General features: G+C 44.5%; 1 protein-coding gene across 2 annotated transcripts in view; it reads right to left on the bottom strand.

The window, feature by feature from the left end:
• Positions 1-2,394: 2,394 nt before the first annotated feature.
• The window catches only part of dync1h1 (dynein, cytoplasmic 1, heavy chain 1), a 34,891-nt gene continuing 15,979 nt past the window's right edge, over positions 2,395-21,306 (bottom strand). The window contains exons 40-78 of one of the 2 annotated variants that reach the window (XM_061743158.1): positions 21,139-21,260; positions 20,823-20,988; positions 20,553-20,716; positions 20,310-20,439; positions 19,640-19,773; positions 19,418-19,532; positions 19,168-19,329; positions 18,830-19,044; positions 17,963-18,167; positions 17,712-17,885; positions 17,491-17,610; positions 17,225-17,345; positions 16,820-17,015; positions 15,942-16,059; positions 15,640-15,855; positions 15,339-15,551; positions 14,321-14,448; positions 14,068-14,221; positions 13,838-13,984; positions 13,574-13,724; positions 13,230-13,483; positions 12,425-12,559; positions 12,218-12,312; positions 11,945-12,119; positions 11,777-11,852; positions 11,492-11,652; positions 8,041-8,152; positions 7,861-7,921; positions 7,650-7,773; positions 7,413-7,526; positions 7,137-7,307; positions 6,499-6,716; positions 6,291-6,394; positions 5,116-5,324; positions 4,459-4,612; positions 4,232-4,374; positions 3,927-4,095; positions 2,955-3,079; positions 2,395-2,839 (exon numbers count right to left, since the gene is read on the bottom strand). In XM_061743158.1, coding sequence (XP_061599142.1) covers positions 2,711-2,839; positions 2,955-3,079; positions 3,927-4,095; positions 4,232-4,374; positions 4,459-4,612; positions 5,116-5,324; positions 6,291-6,394; positions 6,499-6,716; positions 7,137-7,307; positions 7,413-7,526; positions 7,650-7,773; positions 7,861-7,921; positions 8,041-8,152; positions 11,492-11,652; positions 11,777-11,852; positions 11,945-12,119; positions 12,218-12,312; positions 12,425-12,559; positions 13,230-13,483; positions 13,574-13,724; positions 13,838-13,984; positions 14,068-14,221; positions 14,321-14,448; positions 15,339-15,551; positions 15,640-15,855; positions 15,942-16,059; positions 16,820-17,015; positions 17,225-17,345; positions 17,491-17,610; positions 17,712-17,885; positions 17,963-18,167; positions 18,830-19,044; positions 19,168-19,329; positions 19,418-19,532; positions 19,640-19,773; positions 20,310-20,439; positions 20,553-20,716; positions 20,823-20,988; positions 21,139-21,260 — 5,880 coding nt within the window. In that variant the 3' untranslated portion in view covers positions 2,395-2,710. Of the gene's footprint in view, positions 2,840-2,954; positions 3,080-3,926; positions 4,096-4,231; positions 4,375-4,458; positions 4,613-5,115; positions 5,325-6,290; positions 6,395-6,498; positions 6,717-7,136; positions 7,308-7,412; positions 7,527-7,649; positions 7,774-7,860; positions 7,922-8,040; positions 8,153-11,491; positions 11,653-11,776; positions 11,853-11,944; positions 12,120-12,217; positions 12,313-12,424; positions 12,560-13,229; positions 13,484-13,573; positions 13,725-13,837; positions 13,985-14,067; positions 14,222-14,320; positions 14,449-15,338; positions 15,552-15,639; positions 15,856-15,941; positions 16,060-16,431; positions 16,628-16,819; positions 17,016-17,224; positions 17,346-17,490; positions 17,611-17,711; positions 17,886-17,962; positions 18,168-18,829; positions 19,045-19,167; positions 19,330-19,417; positions 19,533-19,639; positions 19,774-20,309; positions 20,440-20,552; positions 20,717-20,822; positions 20,989-21,138; positions 21,261-21,306 lie in introns of both variants that reach the window. The other variant, XM_061743159.1, reaches the window with a different exon arrangement.

Raw genomic sequence — 21,306 nt, 5'->3', positions numbered from 1 at the left:
ATGGTCAGACACCAGCACTCTGGTATTGCTCCTTATCTGATCTCTACACACACACACATTTAGAAGCATTATGCGTATTCTACGGGCAAATTAAGAGAAATGTAGTTAAGATCTTGCATAAGTTTACATTTCTTTTCAAGAAGCCTTCTCCTTCAACAACTTTAATATAGAAATTATTGCAATGATATAATTATATAGACTGCAATCTTGTCAGCAAAAAATAATCAAAATTTTGAATCTCTTTGACGTGAGTAGGGGTGTGTGAGCAGTGCGTCAGAGTGTGGAGCTTCACGACGGGGAGTGTCATTGACACATAAGTCTACAGGAAAGCATGCCTGCTGTTCTTTGGTAAGCATTCACCTTTATATTGTCTATTTATTTGGGATGCAAAAGCATCTTGCCGGTTTGCGTATTAATCAATTACTGTGTTCATGATTTTAGTTCCTGGATCCATATGATGGGAGCTCAGAAGATTCTGACGGGTCAGATGTTGATCTCCGGATTTACAGCCGGCAAATGAGACCGAGAGGGAAGAGGGTTGGAGGAAGAGGGGAGGGGGGGAGCTTCTCATACCAGAGAAGGAGATCAGCCTTCCATCATCCTACCTCTGCTGCCCTCAGAGAAACGGTTAAAAGTAGAACGAGAGACCAGCAATCTGCACTCTACAAAGACATCAGTGATGTCCAGATGAAATATGGAAGTGATATGGATTGTTGTAGAATTATTACAGAGGAAAAAGTAACTGACTCAACAATCCAAACCATGGACATGGAGCTGCAGCGTAACGAGTCGGGTTTCCACGGGGCAACATCCCCAGCAGAGAGCTCCTGTAACCTCAGATCTCTTTGCAAGAGAAAAATAGGTTTTTCTGGGGCAGAAGTGGTACAGCCGGGGTCAAGAAAGAGGCAGTGTGTTGTTTACATGGAGGATGAAGAGGAGGGAAAACAAACTAAACCTGCATAGTCTTCCCGGCCTTAAAAAGACAAATATTGTACATAGTTATTGGAAATGCACTTACTCATGTACAGCTGAAATTATGTGGTGCTTTATTTATTTTCCTTTTCACAATGAGCTCAATAAAAGGTGAATCAGTGCATTGATGGAAACATTCGAGCACCTTCTTATTTTTAATATGCCATGCAGGAATGATAGCCCACCTGAATTTAACGGTCAGGTTCTTCATCAAAACTATTTTTGTGAAATTATGTTCAATTTTTTCATAGAAATTCATTCAAATGAACACATGTAAACAAAATACGTCCACCGGGTCCTGTACAACCTTGGCATCGTGTTTCGTTGAAAATTTAGTTGCTCATTCTGGTGTAGATCCACTGGTAATTTTGCATTTACAGATCCTATTCACAAACTGAGTACTTAAAGTATCTTACAAAATAAAGAGGTCAAATTAAAAAATGCTTAACTGCATGACGTGTTGTATTTAATGTTGTTCTGTTAATTTTTTGCCTTTTTTTTTCCTTACACTGTGGCTTTTCATAGTAGTTTACATTTTGGATTTAATGGCAAGTTGCACACTGAATCCAGCCGAGTACACTTTGCCTGGCACTCCCTTTCCAAGTGAGCAGAGGGAACTACAGATGTTTGAGGAGCGGTGATGGAAAAGCTCTCTTTAAAGCCGTTTGTTCTGTAATACTTTCTGTAATACATGGACTCCATGTAGCAGTACCACAACAGTTTATTTTGACATTAACCTCACCAGTCACTTGCCTCGCATATCATTTATCAGTCACCACCGAGGCTGCTGAAACCGTACTTTCAAAAGATCCAACAGAAATGATTATGAATCACTGCTTTTCTGCCAACAGATGTCTAATCCTACACACTGCAACTACGTCCCGTTACTTATGTGCTTGTATACTCCTATGAAACAGCTGTTCATCCCAACCAGTATGGGCCAATAATCTGAAAACTGGACGTTTCACATAACTGTTTCTTTGCCTTTAAGTGTTGGAAAGAATAAATGAACAAACCCTTATGCATCCTACAGCTGTGTTGGTGTTGAGGTTGCAGGCCATGGGCACCTTGTAGTCAACCCTGAAACCCAAACTCCCTGTATACCACAATCATGGAAGTCAATGTGAAGTCATCCGACTGCTAAAGTTTGGGCAAAGTGAGATCTTCCAACTGGACAAAATCCCAAACCCACTAGCAAAAATAACACAAAAAAACTCTAATGTGGTCTGAAATGATAAATAAGGAGCATCATTTCTACTGCTGCCTTCAAATTCAACAGACTATAATCTCAGAGCCGTATGGTAAATTCTCAATCAACAATTTTAATTCAGACTGTTACTTTTCCACGATATTGGTGGTCAAATTTGAAATAACACTCAATGTTATGAGCAGAAAAAAAATTAAAACTGTCCAGACTGAAGGCATGTTGTTGATTCCAATCACTTTTATTCATACTAAAAGCATCCATCTTTTATAACATTTTAATTCCAACTTTCCTTTTTCCCCACATACTTTCCTTTCATTCAACACTTGACATCCTTTCATTCGACACCTGACAACCTTCTTTTCACCTTCTAAGTCACTTCCTCAACCCCCTATGAATGGCTCATGTTATAACTAATCCAATTTCATCATGGAATACAACAGGCTAAAACTACTAATACATTGACGATAATGAAAGTGATTAACTGATTTTTTTTTTTTTAGACTTTTTAGCCTAGGAATGACTTGGTTATATTTATTCCGTGCACAGAATAGCAACTCCACGCTCATAGAAGTTGTGTGGATCTTCCTTGGTGGCGATGTCGAAGTCAACGGTGAAGATGAGGTCCGACCGGGTGAAGTTAAGATACACGGGCAGAGTTACCTGCAGGTAGTAGGACAAAAGGTTCAATTTAATAAACAATTATTTTAATCTTTTATTTAAACACTGGCCAAAAGTATAGTGTTGATTTTGAGGTTTTCATGTGTATTGATAGTACCTGGTGTCTCTTTTCTGCGTTGCCTTGCTTGATCCAGCGGAGCTGAGTCAGAGGCAGCTCAGTGGAGATGGACGTGGAAAGAGACAGCTTGTTGTTGGCACAGGTAGCTCCCTGCAGTTTCAGACCTGGAAGAAACAAACATGCTTAGTAAAAAAAAGAAACATACTAACAGAATAAAAAATAAAACCTCTTTTGTATGAGGAACTGATTTCTCTAATATGGACCAGACTTTCAGCACAGTCTCGGTGATGGGGCCGTTTATCAAATGATTGTGAGGCATTGACGAACCTTTAGAAAGTGCAGCACAGCTCTACTACCAAGCCCATGCTTATTTATGCCAACTGAAATGCAACTAAGTGACCACTTGGAATCATCTTTTGATGACGGGAAATGTGAAATTGCCATTATCAGGGTTCATACACATTTTAATCAACAAATTTCCATGACTTTCCCACGACTTGGCAGCAAGTTTCCATGGCTATACATGACCTCTAAAACATCAATGTATGAATGAAATATAGGAATAAAACTATGTAAAAAGTCACCACAGTGGAGATCTAATGACAATTATGGTTTAATACAAAATAAACATTTGTTTAAACTAACACTGATATACCAGCACTATGTTGTAGTATATGCTGTATAGTAATCTAATATAACTGTAATAACTAATAATAACCGATCTGCAAGATGCTCGGCACGTCACGAGTGAGACTTTTCTATATGAAATATTTATTGATCAATTTTAAAATCAACCTTATAGGCTGTTATTACTAAATATTCATTAAGTGAGAAAAATACATTCCATAACTTTTCCCAAACTTTTGGGGTGAACTTATGTTTCCAAAACTTTTCCAGGCCTAGAAAATGACATTTTCAAATTCCATGACTCTTCCAGGTTTTTTCAAACGTATGAACCCTGCATTATGTTGTGGTCCTTCACTAGAGCAGATGGCATGTATTTTGTCTGACCTTTGATGCCGAAGCTGCAAGCATCCAGCACAGCCCCCTGGGCGGTGGTGGCGTTGACCTCCAGACACAGCTCCTCCAGGGACCAGCTGTTGGCTTGTGCCACATACTGGCGAGTGGCGGTAATGTACGCCTCTGGGACAAACAGGCTGCCCAGGCACACGTGGATGTTCTAGGAAGGAAAGAAGACGATGGAGAATTCATAAATGTAGAAAAAAAAAAAAAGGTACATCTACAGTTCTACGAGTCCATATTAGATTGATTGCTGTTTAAGAATCAGTTTGTTTCATTTTTGTTCACGTGGGTACCTTGAGTTCTTTTGCACCCCCACTGGCGGCTGCCTGGGAGATCTGCTGCAGCTGTTTGATCCGCTCACTGAAATCTGCCACCCACTGGATCACCGTCATGGAGACTGGGACTGTGTAGCGGCACCAGCTGCGAGGGAGGATTCCTGTAGACAAAGTATACTCAGTCTCTTTCCATGAACATTTTCAACAAACTAAATTCAGAGGAGAAAAAAAAAAGTGACCAAAACCTTTGACAAGGTCACTAATGAGTGTGCGCAGGTCGTTGGTCTGCTTCTTCTTGCCCTGGCAGACTTGTACCACATCAGTCAGATCCTGACGGACCTCCTGGAGCATCTTGCCACCCATCTTAACTTCACGCTCAAAGAAGCGGAACAGCGGATCCTGGTGAAAGTGTTTGGACAAATGATATTACTATTAATACAGATGGCAAATACAACTGCAAATACAGCCTGATGCTGAGAGGCTCAAATGGATGTTTGATTATAAAGTATTTGCACTTGCTGATTATTTAGAGAAAGCATGGGATAAACGAAGAAAAGTAACATATATGTGAAAATATCCATTCTGGTTTTTGTTGGGGAGAAAGAAATATTAAGTATTTTATTTATTTTTTTGTTAATTTTAAATTTATTTATTTTGTTTTTCCGGTGTACATTGTGCAGCTCCCAATTAAGTCATATTGATGATTTTCTGTTTCTGGTGTCTTATAATCCTGTAAGGGATGGGTCTTCGGACATGACACAAAAATAAAAAAATAAAATATACAACAAGACATCCTAGTCTTTCTTGATTTTTACTTCTTAAGTCAGGCACTTAATAAATAAAGACTAATTTAAAAAACATATTTCACTACATCAAGGTTTAGATTGTAGATCTGCATTTACCTTGATGTTCTCCACCGTGCGTTTAAGTGGGTTAACCATCTGTGGCATAAGCTGCAGCCAGTTGCAGGCGGTGGTGTGGAGGGTCCTCATCCAGGCCGGCTGGGCGTCAGAGGTGGACGACGCGCGCTCCTTCTTCTCAGTCTCATAGGCAAGGTCATCCTCATCCTCCAACATCTGCATTTTCAGCATCTTACCCATCATGTCAGTTCCTGTGCAGCCCGGCCATGGGAGCAGGTGTGCAGGGCGGGAGGTGGTGGAGGGATGGAAGAGGAGCCCAAAGTGGGTGGTAGGGAGGGACAAGAAATTAATTGTGGAACAGAAACTAAGCATTTAATCAAAAAGGAGTTGTGCCAGACAGAAATTATGAAAGAGGCTGGATAATACGAAACACACCAGGCTTCAGGCAACATTAAAGACAAACATAAGACTCAAAATAATAACAAAACGTGTAAATTAATCCCTTTCTCAGCTACCCAATTCTGTAAAAGAAAAACAAGGGGGGGGGGTGTTGCATACAAGTCGAGGAGGCAGGCTTCTGAGGGGAGGAAGTGAGGTTGGAGGGATGTAAAATATGGTCCAAAGGGAGGATGCTGGGCTTATGGGAGTTTGGGAACCAATTTGAAAATGGGAGGAGGATACATAAATAAAGGAAATGAAGTATATGGAGGATATGGAGGTAGGAGTTTGATCAAAATCCTAATGTGAGGGTGGGAGGGAGACGACCTCAAAGCAACATGATGGTTGTGAAGTACAGCTGCTGGAGGGTGAGGATTCACATCAATCCCTTGGGCAGAGCACCTTTTGAGAAACATGACTATGACAACAGTTAAATTTATTCTAAACCGCTACGTAAGAAAGTTGGGACTCCGTGGAAAACCATAGAAATTTAACGGATGAGACAAGTGAGATGAAGGCGGAAAATTATACGTTTGCATATGAAGCCCCCAGCGCATGTTCTTTGCTACTGCACATAGACACAAAAGCGAAAGATCCTGGCTTGGATGGGGAGAACCTGTCAAAGTAAGATTTAGAACACTAAAATAGAAATAGTTAATTAATTATGTAACCTTTGAAAATAAAACAATTGGCCTTGTACAAAGCTAAAGAAAAGTTGTAAGTGTGGAAACGTTAAATGATCAGAGTTTAGGAGATTAAGATTATCAGCTGATCCATACCCTGAGTGGTGAGCAAGACCTTCTCAGCGTTGCTAGGCAACCCCAGCCATGACGGAGTCTGAGTGTCAGGAAGCATCTCCACCCAGTGCATGAACTCCTCACGCCTGTAACAAATCCCAAAGGTCATTTTGTGGTTTGACTCAGACAATTTTCTCTTTAATATTTATGGACTTAGAAATGGTGGAATCCCCAAAAAAGCAATACTGACCGAATGCCGTCGGGCATCTTGATGTCCTTGTGTCCGTCAACCTTGAAAGCCAGTTTGAACTCGCTGTCAAAGCTTGCCTTGGTGAAGATGCGTTCGAGGAATGTGATGAGCAGGCGCTGGTCAAACTCGTTGTCAACGCGACCGCCGTAGATGGACTGGGCCATCAGTGTCTTCAGAGCCGCCCAGGGGATCTTGTCTGGTGCGATGTTCTGGCGGCCCTGTTGTAAATGTTAGAAATATAACTTACTGTATGTAACTACGACGGAGTATTAGGGCCAAACTAAGACAAAAAAATTGGAAATTACGAGAATAAAGTCATAATATAATGAGAATAAAGCCGTAAAATTATGAGAATAAAGTCGTAATAGAATAAAGTCCTAACATTACGACTTTGTTCTCGTAATATGACTTTATTCTTGGAATTTTACGACTTTATTCTCGGAATTTTACGACTTTATTCTCATATTATGACTTTATTCAATTTTTTTTTGTCTTTTTTTTTGTCTTTGCCCTAATACTCCGTCGTAATGTAACACATTTACAATTAACAGTAAGAAATGATGGGTTGTAAATACAAGTTTCTATTAGCAACAAATAATTTTTCTGACACAGGAGACATTTGTACAGCCGATTCTAACCTTAGCGGTGTCATCCAACCAGGTGTCGATGGTGTCACAGGCAGAGCGAAGGTCCGACTCTCCAAACTCATATTTCTTGGACCAACCGAGTGGAGCGTAACGCAGGCGCTCTTGGATGACTGCATGGAACCAAGCCAGCAGGAAGTAGAGACGAGCACGTTCGTTGGGAGCCTGCAGACACACGGAGGGGGTACCGGAAAAATAAAAATCTATTTTCTGATAGTGGAGACGACACTGACGGTTAATCACTCATTGTTTTGTGCTCGTTTGCATCACCTTGCACATGCGAGCCACTGGGATGCTGCTGAAGGTCCTCAGCATGTTGGCCTTGACACCAGGAGGGGGTTCAAACACGAAGATACGACCAGCACGAAGCAGATTCACAGGTACCTACCACAGAAACAATGTACTAAGAAAACCAGGAAGTCTTGGAGAAACAAAAGTCTTTCACTTGAGTTTACATGAAATTGATGAAATGATGATGACAATAATCTTGTGAGTAATTTGTTGTACCTTGGGGTTGATCTCCATCGTGAGGAAAAGTCTGAAGCTGGCATGAGGCTGCATAGAGTGGAGCTTCTTCTCCAGCTGCATGAGCCAACCAGGAGCCAGGTGGACATTCTCCAGCATCACCCACCTGCAGGATTTAAACAACAAAAAAACTCTTGATACCAGCGCAAAGGAAGTGGCACTTTCTCAAAAACACTCAAACAAAGTTAATCACCTGCCAGACTTGACAGCGGTGTTGATGTCTCTGTCAGCCTTATTGAAACCTTCAGCCGACCCTGTGGACAATAATGGTACACAAATACTTAAAAATGTCCCCAAATATAATAATTCACCTCTTTACAAATTGTTTCAACAGTAGCACAATTCAGATCCTGTTAAGAGAGTTCCTTCTTACCGATAGAAATGGAGGTGATTTGTTTGTTCTCCTCAGCAGCCAGATCTCTGACCAGCCCGCTGGCATCGTAACCCGGTACAGAACACATCAGCACCGGAGTGCTGGGCTTCACCTGTAGGACACAAGAAAAAAGTACATCAACACACAGAGTAGCAAAATTTCACAAAAAAATAAAGATAAAATGTCCAACAGGGTGACGGGCCAGACTAAGAGCGGTTCACAAGCCTTTCATGATGAACAACAAATCAAGGACCGTTACGTCGCCCGGATCGGCGTCACCGGGGCCCCGCCCTGGAGCCAGGCCTGGGGTCGGGGCTCGTAGGCGAGCGCCTGGTGGCCGGGTCTTTGCCCGTGGGACCCGGCCGGGCTCAGCCCGAAACGGCGACGCGGGTCCGCCTTCCAGTAGGCCCACCACCCGCAGGAAGGACCATGGCAGGCCGGTGCATTGTGGGCTGGGTAGCAGTCGTGGCGGGGTGCCTCGACGACCCAATCCCTGGACATCAACCCTCACAGTGGGGACATGGAATGTCACCTCGCTGGGGGGGAAGGAGCCGGAGCTTGTGCGTGAGGTTGAGAGATACCGGCTAGAGATAGTCGGGCTCACCTCCACACATAGCTTGGGCTCTGGAACCCAGCTCCTTGAAGGGGCTGGACCCTCCACTACTCTGGAGTTGCCCAGGGTGAGAGGCGGCGGGCTGGTGTGGGCTTGGTTATAGCCCCCCAGCTCAGCCGCCATGTGTTGGAGTTCACCCCGGTGAACGAGAGGGTCGCTTCCCTGCGCCTTCGGGTCGGGGATAGGTCCCTCACTGTTGTTTGCGCCTACGGGCCGAACAGCAGTGGGGAGTACCCGGCCTTCTTGGAGTCCCTGGGAGGAATACTGGATAGTGCTCCAACTGGGGACTCCATTGTTCTACTGGGGGACTTCAACGCTCACGTGGGCAATGACAGTGATACCTGGAGAGGCGTGATTGGGAGGAACGGCCTCCCTGATCTGAACCCGAGCGGTGTTTTGTTGTTGGACTTCTGTGCGAGTCACAGTTTGTCCATCACGAACACCATGTTCAGGCATAAGGGTGTCCATCAGTGCACGTGGCACCAGGACACCCTAGGCCGGAGGTCAATGATCGACTTTGTTGTCGTTTCATCTGACCTTCGGCCGCATGTCCTGGACACTCGGGTGAAGAGAGGGGCTGAGCTGTCAACTGATCACCACCTGGTGGTGAGTTGGATGCGCTGGCGGAGGAGGAGGTTGGACAGACCGGGCAGGCCCAAACGGATTGTGAGGGTCTGTTGGGAACGTCTGGCTGAGCCCTCTGTCAGGGACATCTTCAACTCTCACCTCCGGGAGAGCTTCTCTCGGATCCCGGGGGAGGCGGGGGACATTGAGTCCGAGTGGACCATGTTCTCTGCCTCCATTGTCAACGCGGCGGCTCGAAGCTGTGGACGCAAGGTCTCCGGTGCCTGTCGTGGCGGCAATCCTAGAACCCGGTGGTGGACACCGGAAGTACAGGATGCCGTCAGACTGAAGAAGGAGTTCTACCGGGCTATGTTGGCCTGTGGGACTCCTGACGCAGTAGATGGGTACCGGCAGGCCAAGCAGGCCGCGGATCGGGCAGTCTTGGAGGCAAAAACTCGGGTCTGGGAGGAGTTCGGGGAGGCCATGGAGGAGGACTTTCGGTCGGCCTCGAGGAAATTCTGGAGGACCGTTCGGCGCCTCAGAAGGGGGAAGCAGTACTCTGCCGGCACCGTTTATGGTGCTGGTGGGGAGCTGTTGACCTCGACTGGGGACATTGTCGGACGGTGGAAGGAATACTTTGAGGATCTCCTTAACCCGACTGACATGCCTTCCACTGAGGAAGCAGGGGGTTGGGGCTCGGAGGCGTGCTCATCCATCACCCAAGCCGAGGTCACCGAGGTGGTTCGTAAGCTCCTCGGTGGCCGGGCACCGGGGGTGGATGAGATTCGCCCTGAGTACCTCAAGTCTCTGGATGTCGTAGGGCTGTCTTGGCTGACACGCCTGTGCGACATTGCATGGAGGAAGGGGACAGTACCGCTGGGGTGGCAAACCGGGGTGGTGGTCCCTCTGTTCAAAAAGGGGGACCGGAGAGTGTGTTCCAACTATAGGGGGATCACACTTCTCAGCCTCCCGGGGAAAGTCTACGCCAGGGTACTGGAGAGGAGATTACGGCCGATAGTCGAACCTCGGATTCAGGAGGAACAATGCGGTTTTCGTCCCGGTCGTGGAACACTGGACCAGCTCTACACCCTCCGCAGGGTGCTCGAGGGTTCATGGGAATTTGCCCAACCAGTCTACATGTGTTTTGTGGATCTGGAGAAGGCATTTGACCGTGTCCCTCGTGTCATTCTGTGGGGGGTGCTGAGTGAGTATGGAGTCCGGGGCCCTCTATTAAGGGCTGTCCGGTCTCTGTATGATCGAAGCAGGAGTCTGGTTCGCATTGCCGGCAGTAAGTCAGACTTGTTCCCGGTGCATGTTGGACTCCGGCAGGGCTGCCCTTTGTCACCGGTCCTGTTCATAATTTTTATGGACAGGATTTCTAGGCGCAGCCAGGGGCCGGAGGGGATCCGGTTTGGGAACCTCAGGATTTCATCTCTGCTTTTTGCAGATGATGTTGTCCTGTTGGCTTCATCAGACCGGGACCTCCAGCATGTGCTGGGGCGGTTTGCGGCCGAGTGCGACGCGGCAGGGATGAGAATCAGCACCTCCAAAACCGAGGCCATGGTTCTCGACCGGAAAAGGGTGGCATGCCTTCTCCGGGTGGGTGGAGAAGTCCTGCCTCAGGTGGAGGAGTTCAAGTATCTCGGGATCTTGTTCACGAGTGAGGGAACGATGGAGCGTGAGATTGACAGACGGATCGGTGCAGCGTCCGCTGTTATGCGGTCGATGTACTGGACCGTCGTGGTAAAGAGGGAGCTGAGTCGAAAGGCGAAGCTCTCGATTTACCGGTCAATCTACGCCCCTACCCTCACCTATGGTCATGAACTTTGGGTAGTGACCGAAAGGACAAGATCGCGGATACAAGCGGCCGAGATGAGTTTCCTCCGCAGGGTGGCTGGACGCTCCCTTAGAGATAGGGTGAGGAGTTCGGTCACCCGGGAGGAGCTCGGAGTCGAGCCGCTACTCCTCCACATTGAGAGGAGTCAGCTGAGGTGGCTTGGACATCTGTACCGGATGCCTCCTGGACGCCTCCCTAGGGAGGTGTTCCAGGCATGTCCCACCGGGAGGAGACCTCGGGGAAGACCCAGGACACGCTGGAGAGACTATGTCTCTCGGCTGGCCTGGGAACGCCTCGGACTCCCCCCGGAAGAGCTGGAGGAAGTGTCTGGGGTGAGGGAAGTCTGGGCATCCCTGCTGAGGCTGCTGCCCCCGCGACCCGGTAACGGATAAGCGGGAGAAGATGAGTGAGATGAGTGATAAAATGTCCAACAGTACCTCACTGTCCACGATATGAGCCAGATCAAGAGGCTGCTCAATGATGTTCATGAAGGTTTCTCCCAGCACCTTGGAGACGAAGATGTGGGACATGGCCAGCAAACGGTCCGGACGGAAGGCCTGGATCAGCAACAGCTGGTGCACGGCCTGACCAATGGTAGCTGAGCAGGGAACATTTCACGTTAGTAAAAGATTACGCATGTAAAGTATTTATCTACCGCCCAGATTTAGTTAAAACATACACATTTATGAATATTTTGCACTGTGTCTAGTCCATGTACTCACTTGACTGCTTCTCCTCTGACCACAGATATGGAACAGCCAGGTCTGGAGTGTTGCTCTCAATCCACATGAAGAATTGCTGAAGTCACAAAACAAAGCAGGAATTAATCTCTTTTACAGTTTATACGTAACGTAAGCTCTATTCAGTGGGTAGCATCTGATAAAACTCACCTCGTCAGCCTCAACTTTGCCCACCAGGTCCTTGAACGCCGGCAGGCGGCTGAGTCGGACCATGGCCTCGCACTGGTCGTTGGTCAGACCCTTCACTTTGGGCAGTGCCATTCCTGTCAGTACAATCTCCTTACCTCGCAGGAAGTGCTGGAATTCTGTATCATATGATGGCTCACTGGAAAAATTGACATTAATGAGGGAATTTAGTCACAGCAACTGTTCGTCACGCGATACTACGACTGGTACACCAGTGGAGTAATATTAGCATCTTACCTGGTCATGCCCTTCAGGCTGATCTTAGCCAGCAGCATGGCAAAGGTGATGTGGTCGTGGTGCAGCATTCCCCTGGCGACTCTGTTGAATGCCACCTAATGCAAAACAAACCAGACCAGATCAAACATTATCACATCTGTTGTTTCTACGTGGGGAAAAAAGAAAGAAAAAAAAAAACTTTAGCCTTTGTGAAGTTGTGTTTCAAACCTGGAAAAGGTCCTTGGTGATGACAGCGAGTCTCTGCGAGTGATCGGTGATGCCTTTGAGGTTGGGGTTCTCATACAGAACTGTGTGGTATGTGTCCAAGAAGAAGTGAAGAGAGTACTGGTACAGGAAGTGCATCTGAAAGAAGGGGAAAAACAAACTAAATTGTTTATTTGCAGAACTAATAATATTCATTTATTTGCCCAAAGGCATCTTTGCATTTTCAATTCAATTTTAGGACAAGTATGTGATTAGAAAAACGCTGCAGCAGAAACATAAATTACTAGAACAGGGGTAGGCAACCTGCGGCTCTAGAGCCTTTAGCTCTTTAGCGCCGCCCTGGTGGCTCCTTTGGAGCTTTTTCAAAAATGTTTGACCTTTTTTTCCCTTTTTTCTCTTTTATTTCTTTTTTCTCTTCTTTCTTTTCTTTTTTCTTCTTCCTTTTTAATCTCGACATTTCGACTTTTTTCTCGAAATTTTGACTTTTTTCTTGACATTTCGACTTTTTTCTTGACATTTCATCTTTTTTCTCGAGATTGTACTTCAACATTAATCTCGACATTTGGACTTTTTTCTCGAAGTGCATAATGAAATAAAAAAATCTTCCCACAGTTATAACTAATATACTGTAGATACATGCAGCATGTGTTGCCTTCATTCTAAGGCTTATACCAGACTTTTCATTTTTTTGCGGCCCCAGACATATTTGTTTATTGTGTTTTTGGTCCAATATGGCTCAATATTTTGGGTTGCCGACCCCTGGACTAGAAGATACTGATTGAAGAGCAGAAGTGAGACGTGTCCTGACCAGGTTGAGCGCCTCCATGGTGAAGTAGATGCTGCTGCAGGCGGACGACAGGGACAGGTATTGCTGGGACACGGCCTCCACCTCAGCCATGATGATATCCGTCTCCTCCACCTTCCTGGTCACCTCAGCCGCCTCCTTCTTCAGATTCTCCAGTGTGGTGATGATGGTGTCATCGTCGAGGATGCGACCCTTGACCTCGTTGAGGGCCTGCAAGAGGGATTTTTCCAACTGACGCAGACGCAGCTGGAACTCGCCTGAAAATGAAGATATTGATCATCATTTCACCGACCTCTCCTCCCCACATCCTGTCCATCTTTCTGTATATCTTTGTCTGTCTGGCTTACCCTGCAGTTTGAGGAGATCAGATCGTTTCTCATCCACGTCAGGCCTCTCAGCCTTCAGGACCTCGTTGAGGCACTGGCTCTGGAGGCTGCTGCGTGTCACCGTGAAGTTGACAAAGGTAACACGAGAGCACAAGTCTGGTGGGAATTCAACCTGCAGGCAGGAGATGGAGACGGGAGACAGAAGATGCCACACACGAATGAACAACCTTTTAATCCATAATTCTCAATCTTCATCAAATACTGAATAAAATAAAGAAACATTACCGTTGGGTCACGAGTGGAGAGGAAGATGACAAATGAAGGGGAGAGATCAATGTCCTGGTCTCCGAGGGTGATGAGGACACGTCCTCCAGTCCTACGCACCTCTCTGTTTAGCACTGGGTTTAAGATGGGGTCGTAGCTTTCCACATCCTGAAAAAAAACAAACAAAAAAAGTGGTTTTACATCACATAAAACACAATGAAATGTTTGTTAAGAGATGTAGCTGCTCTTACCTGGACCAGCAGAGGGTTTCCAAAACGCAAAGCACTCTCCAGGTTCTTCCTGAAGGAGTCATCCAGGAAGCTGGTTCTGGTGATCTTGCGTTCCTTGTATTCATTCATTATGAACTCTGTGGCTTGGCCGGATGGATCGATTATCAGCGGGTACCTAAAATAGACAAGTTGAGGATTAAAACTAAGTATCGTAATAAAACCTTTAAATCACATTTCAATTATGCTCCATGAGGGAAAAACCCAACACACTGACCTGTTGAACCGTTTGAGCATGATGGCGTTTTCAGTACAGAGGTCGTCAGCTGGGAGGGAGTTGGCCTGCCAACGGAGCCGCTCATCCGCATTCGACAGATACTCGGTCCTCGCGATGTCTGTACGGAACTGGAGGGAAAACATTTGGTTGGTGAGAGTTTGGAAAGTACTTCAGCCTTCATCAGATTACTAAAAATGAGTGCTGGCACTCGATTAAAAAACTGTATCTAATTAATTAGAGGCTCTGTAATTAATTAATCGCAAATCAATATATAATATAGCAGTTCATAAGTTGGATCAGCCGACGCTAGGGGGGCGGACCGGAAGTTACGTCTACCGGAAGAAAAACAAACTTAGCCGCTTACAACTTTGAAAAGCTCACCATTTTGATGTTTCCTGTTTCCATCTGTTCTTTTAATTATTTCCAGGACCTCCAAGCTATTTATTAAATAAATGGTCTCTACTCTTGACCACCATTTACTGCGTGCTGCCATCTTGAAACTTTGTTTAGAACACAAGCCCAGCGCAGAATATAAGCATCATGGTGACAGACGGGCGAGGGAACGAGCAGCAATTTGGATACATTTGGATAAAAGCACACAACTGTGCTTTTATCCAGGTTTCCACTCTGTAGTCCCAGTGGTTTAGTTTCCATTGTTGTTTCTCGTGTTGAGTTCTGTGCATCAGTATTACGGAGAACTTATACCGGGAACTCGTTCCGCACTGTTTGGAGTGCAAAAGTAAATTGCGATTAAAATGCGTTATATTTTTTTTGTTGCATTATTTTTCTGTATTGATCGTAATTAACGCAATAAAGTTCCAGCCCTACTAAAAATTTTTTAATGTTCTACCATTGTGTCTGAAATGTACTTTTACAAACTGAAAGCAGTGAAACCGTATATAATTTCAAATGCCATATAAAAAAAAAAAAAGTCATGATTAATTTCCATCACTATGAAATATGCCTGAGGTTCTGTGCACAAGCCAAAAAGGAGCATCTGGACCGGAGCTTCAAATACCTGAATGTTGGCTTGCTGTAGGTGATGAGACCATGTCGTAAACAGGTTCTGCCTCATCTGCTGCTCAAAGTAGCCAGCATAACTAATGAAAGCTGCAGAGAGGAGACAGTCCCCTGCAATGGTGGACATCTGGTTCTTGAATGTCTCGCTGGTCTTCTCCCAGCGCTCTCTTTCAGCCGACAGACTCTTCAACAAGGCTGTGCTGCGATTCACCTGAAAGTAAAGAGAAAAGTGAGTTGTTTCTACTTCGGTTTAGTTCAGACAAAAGGAAGAGAGTACAACCCAAGGACGATTTGTTCACCTTTGCCTCGACTGCAGCGAGATCGGCCTTGATGGCCTGGGCCTCAGAGATCAGGACGGCGTACTCCTCCTTGTAGCGGGCAATGCTGGCCTCCAGGTCCTTGATCATCTGCTCCACCTCCTCTGCCTTAGTCTTATTGTCTGTCGCATCATCCTCGAGCTTCTGAAGTTCATTACGCAGAGGCTCCACACGCTTCAGCATGTCGGCATAGTTGAGCTAGAGGAGTAAATCACTGTATATATTAGAAGGGTGTACTTTATCGGATCATCCTATTCATTTTCAGATTATTTAGGCTTCCATACCTGAGCAATGGCCCATTTCACCATAGGTCCACAAGCCAGAGACGCCCTGTTGACCTGGTCGTAGTTGTAGCTTGGGTTAGACATGTAGTTCTTCTTCATCTTATCACGAATGGAGTCGCTGGATAAAGTAAAATTTAGAACAATGAGTTAGAGAACAATTGAAGTTAATGCAGAAGTCAAATGTTTTCATGAAATATGAAGGAAAACAAAACAAAAAAACAACAAATCACTGGAAATCAAACAAGAAATTTAATGAATATAGTGCATTGCTTTAATCTTGAGTTGTGGAGGCTACAATTAGCCACCTTTTCCCTTTAAAGATAATTGAAGTCATTACAACCAACAATGAACACGGCTCACAAACCTCATTCCATGATTGTAACTTGACCGATTACGTTTTTATAAATCAACCTACATCATGCATACTAAGTGATGTGATTATATGCATTTCCATTTGATGAAGACAAAACTGCCATTCCGACACTGGTACCTCATTTCCTCAGAGGAAAAGTTGACTATGCTGCTGATGAAATTTTCACTGATAATAACTTGTCTGATTTTTTTCCAGTCACCGGTCTCCTCGCCCAGCAAAAGGCAGATAGACTCCAGGGCCAGTTTGACTGCAGCTGGGGGGTTGGTCATAGCCCGCACTTCTACTAGGTGCTGCCGCTTAATAGAACTCACAGCTAGTTAAGTGGGAGGAGGAAATGTGTTTTAAGGAAATAAGAGGAGGTGGTGAACGAGTGTTCAAGGTCAGATGTGGAATTTGAAAACAGACCCAGGGAGAAGAAAAGCAAAAGGACAAAGAGGGAGAGAGAGAGAGGGAGAGAAAGAACTATTTAATAAATGTCAACATCACAGTTTTCATCTTATTTCACCTGATTTCTTCAGCAGAGAAGTTAACAATGGTAGGGATGAAGTTCTCCCTCATGATGATGGAACGGATCTGCTTCCAGTCAGTTGTGCTTTCACCCAAGAGCAAGCAAATGGACTCCAGGGCCAATTTGACGGCTGCAGGTGGATTAGCCATGGAACGGACCTCCACCAGATGCTGCTTCTTAATAGACTTAACAGCTACCAACATCAGGTGAACAATTGTGAGGATTATGATGAGGAAAAGGGGTAATGATGATGGGTGGATGTGAACAGAAAATTAAGCTGTTAACTTGGAGTCACATTTATGCAAAATATGTTACATTAGATGCACAATGATGTGCAGTTTTTTAAACAAACAAGTTAAAACACATAACAGCTGAAACCAAATGCATGAGAAACAACCGTACCATTCTGAGCTTCGATAACAGCCGGCTCCACCTGGTCCAAGTCCTGTGTGACACTCAGCTGTTTGTCCTTGATCACCTCCTGCTGCTTGTACACGGCTTCCTGGATCTCCTGGCTCATCACCTGGAATAGAAGTAACAGCAAATAATTAACATGTGAACCAATGCACTCAAATAGCCTGGCAGTGTCTAATGTAGAGGTGGAAAAAACATTCATAAAAAGGAGGAAATTCTTGTTCTATCATAGTGTAAAATTTCTTCCTGTGTACCTTTTTCTTCTCAGCTTCCTGCTGGTCTTTCACCATTTTCTTCAGCTTGTCATTAGCAGCAGCGTTCTTTGCCTCCAGCTCCTGGCTCTTGATTCTCAGATCACGACGAAGTTCCTCCACCTTGACGAGGTCGCAGAAAATACAAAGGGGTAATTAAACAAAAGCCAGACCTGGATTTGATCTACCATCAGAACATTAAACAAAATGGGAGATTAATTTACCTGATCGACGGTTTCCTTGATTTTGCGGAGACCCACGTTAAGGTGCATCTGCTGCTCCTCTAACTCACTCCGTTTCTCATTGAAGAGGTTGGCGTACTGGTTGATGAAGTCGAGGTAGTGGCGAGGAGTAATTGCCATGGTGTGACCACCGCGCTTTGCCAGGCGGTTATTAGCCTAAAAAGACATGGCGATGTACAATTAGTCAAAAGCTTAACAGTTTAATTTCACCGCTCACATCCCTGTTAACATACCTGGTGAAGAGTCTGATGTACGAATACACAGCCGTTGACGATGGCTTCACGGTGAGACGGTGGCTGGGGGAGCTTGTCGTAAACGATGGGCATGTAATCTGGCACCTTGTAGTTGGGCTTCTCCAGGTCCATCTTGCTGGTGAATTCTTTACCCACCTGATAAAGGGCCTCTGTGGACCAGTCTCCAAACCAGTTCAGCACACACCTAACAAGAAAACGTTTTTAGTGAACAAACTTAACTTTTAACACAATTGTCTGTTACCATTATGTAGGGGTGTAACGATACACTAATCTCACGATACGGTACGATACACAATATTGAGGTCACGATAACGATTCGATATTATAGCAGTATTTTTTATCAACCTTGAATGAGGAACATATGACTGAATACAAAACAATGCTGTGGGTTTGCCCTATTGTTCCAGTTTGTAATGCTTTATAACTGTTTAAGTTTTAAAGAGAAAGCCAGGCCAACCATTTTCCACAAACTGAACTAAAAGTAAATGTCAGGTTTGCATTATGCATCTTCAGTTTCATAAAAGTAAATATATTTTGCCACAAACTGAATAGTTTCTCTCATGTATGATTTGACTTTTTTCTTTTCCAGAAATTTAACAACTAAAATTAAATAAATAAATACATACAAAAAAGATTGATTCATGCTCACCTTATAAGTGTAAGAGGAGATTTATTTTTGTTAAGAAGGTTATTTTGGTAATTCAGGGTTCATTATTTTATAAATATATTCTTTATATTCTGATGTGAATTAGGGACTATACGTTTTTGTATCGCGAAATTTCGTGGCACGATATATTGTTACACCCCTACTTGTATGCAAACTGTTCTTTCACAATAGGTCCGTACCTATTGAAGAGGGCAGGAGATGTGGCAGCCCTGTCCTTCAGGCCCTCTGACGACGGGTTCATGGTGAAAACCACATGGAGGTTTCTGATAACTTGGCTGGTGAACCATTTGTACAGCTCCTCGTGAGTATCAAGCATCAGGCCTTCTTTCTGGGCTCCCTCCTTACATTGAGTCATCAGGGTGGCGTATTCATCTCCCTCAAACAGGCCAGGAACCTACAAAAAGCCAAGAAACAGAACAATCACTCAATCAAAAAATAAAGACAGAAACATGTTTAAAAAACAAAACGGGAACTCAGAGCACCACAAAGACAAACTGGTGTGACAGCTTCCAGTTACCTCTCCGTTGGCCAGCAGTGTGTTCATCCTCTCAAGGAACCCAGAATCCAGCACATTTGATTCATCCATGATGAAAGCAATCTTTTCATTCTTGCAACCTGAGCGACGGAGCACCGTACGGAGGTCTTCGTCAAAGTCTTCACCGGTGTATTTCCTGTGCACCTGAGAACAAAAAAAAAAAAAAATCAGCGTACAGTCAGGCACGTATATTAATACAACTTTAAATCAATTTGACATTTATGACACCAACCTTGATCTGGTAGACACTCAATCCGTTCATCCAGGCGACAAAGCGAGAAAGTGTGGTCTTTCCTGCTCCACTTACACCAATTAACAGGAGATGGCCCTGAGGCTGACGGAAGATTCTGCAAAAAGATCATTTTTGTTCTTTACTCCTTGTAAAATAGTTCAGATCTGAAATGTCCAACCTGCGAGTAGCACTGAAAGATAAAGCTGAACCTTTATTACTCACCGGTCAATTCGGAGAACGTGGTCCAGCACCTCATTGAAGAGCACCAGAGGGACGTCCAGCTCTTCCTCATAGAAGACCTTCAGACGGGCCTTCACGTAGTCCCTCAGCTCCTCCTGCTCCACTGGGATGTAGTCCTGGAAACACACACAACAAATAAATAAAAATCAATGAATATAACTCTGTCAACATGTAATTTTAGGATGAATAATGCATAATCCCAAAAGTCACTGGAAGGTATAAATGTCTGGATAGAAGTCAGAGATTCTGTAACGTCTGTAATGTCAACCGTATTGGAGATGAGTTTCATATTTTGTTTGAATTTAAAAATGTAAATATAATGAATCTCAGACAAAAATATTTACCAAAGTATTATACAAACCGACCATCTATGTTTAAATTGATTTTGTTACTTCAATCTAATAATTTAAATGTTATTTATAAATTAGGCGCCTTTTTGAAGAATGTCCTTCCTCCGTTTAAATGATTTGTATTTTGCCAAATTGAGTATTTTAGTTGAACATGTACAGCCCGCCACTTGCTATAAATGTACAAATGTTTGTGTAATTGTGCTCCATACCATGTGATCATGGTGGTGAGTTAAAATAAATGATTGATTGTAAATTATGTTACCATTGTATGAAATAGGATTTTTCTCATATTTCCACTTTACCTTGGAGAGCCAGTTGCTGTACAGGATGGGCCTGTTGAGGGCCTTCTCCTTATCAATGTTGGGGAAGTGTTTAAGAGCAACCATGTCAATGTTTTCATCTGTCCACCTTCTCTCATCATCACCGACAAGCCTGGGAAAAAAGAAACCATTTAGCCCATTTGATCGCTCTAAATGTTTAGCCAAAAAGTACTAAAGCGTGTGCAGCTAAAGATTAAGCTCAGCTTCACGGAAAAATCCACACACCTATCCTGGAAGAGACGGAGAGCCTCGTGCGCCCAGATCCGGAGCAGCCCCTCCACAGGGAGAGTTTCTAGTGGCCGCAGGGCCTCAAAGACGCCTCTTACCCAGCGGGTCATCTCTCTGGGAGAGTAAATGTAATGAGGCTGAATGTCCTGGGTGAACCGCTCCTGAAGAATGGAAACAATCAGATAGTGATCAATGAAACGTCATTTTTTATTTATCTATTTTTTTTTTGTTTCTTCTTTTACGCAGACATTTCATTCCATCCTGTACCTGAGACATGGTGTAGAACTCAACCATTGCAGCAGTAAGAGGTTCAGCATAGGTTCGTAGAGATGGGATAAGACGCAGCATGGCACGATTAAAGGTTCCATAAATCTGGGTAAGAGACGCGGGGCCTGGATAGTCCACATACACCACAGGAACATGACGCAGGAACCTAGGGAAAGGAATTGCTGTTAGGACTTGCCATATGTAATGCATTCTCTTGTAACACCACATGAAATTTAGCATTTTTTCCTAAGTTAAATAGGAAAAAGGGCTTATTTTAGTCTAAAAAAAAACAAAGTGTAAAATCCAAGTACCATACCTGTGTGTGAGAGGCTTTCTGCCAGGGTCAGTGGGAGGATTGCAGGCTCCAACAAACTGGATTCTCTCCAGTTTGACCCAAGTCTGGTCTGATGTGCGATAAAATCCTCCATGCTCAACCATCTAAAACAACCAAGAGGAGTATTTGATACTGCTACAACTCTATAGA

The sequence above is a fragment of the Cololabis saira genome, chromosome 16, assembly GCF_033807715.1.
Source record: "Cololabis saira isolate AMF1-May2022 chromosome 16, fColSai1.1, whole genome shotgun sequence".
NCBI classification, from domain to species: Eukaryota; Metazoa; Chordata; class Actinopteri; order Beloniformes; family Belonidae; genus Cololabis; species Cololabis saira.
Note: the sequence above shows the minus strand (reverse complement) of the source record. Positions and strands in the feature narration are given on the sequence as shown.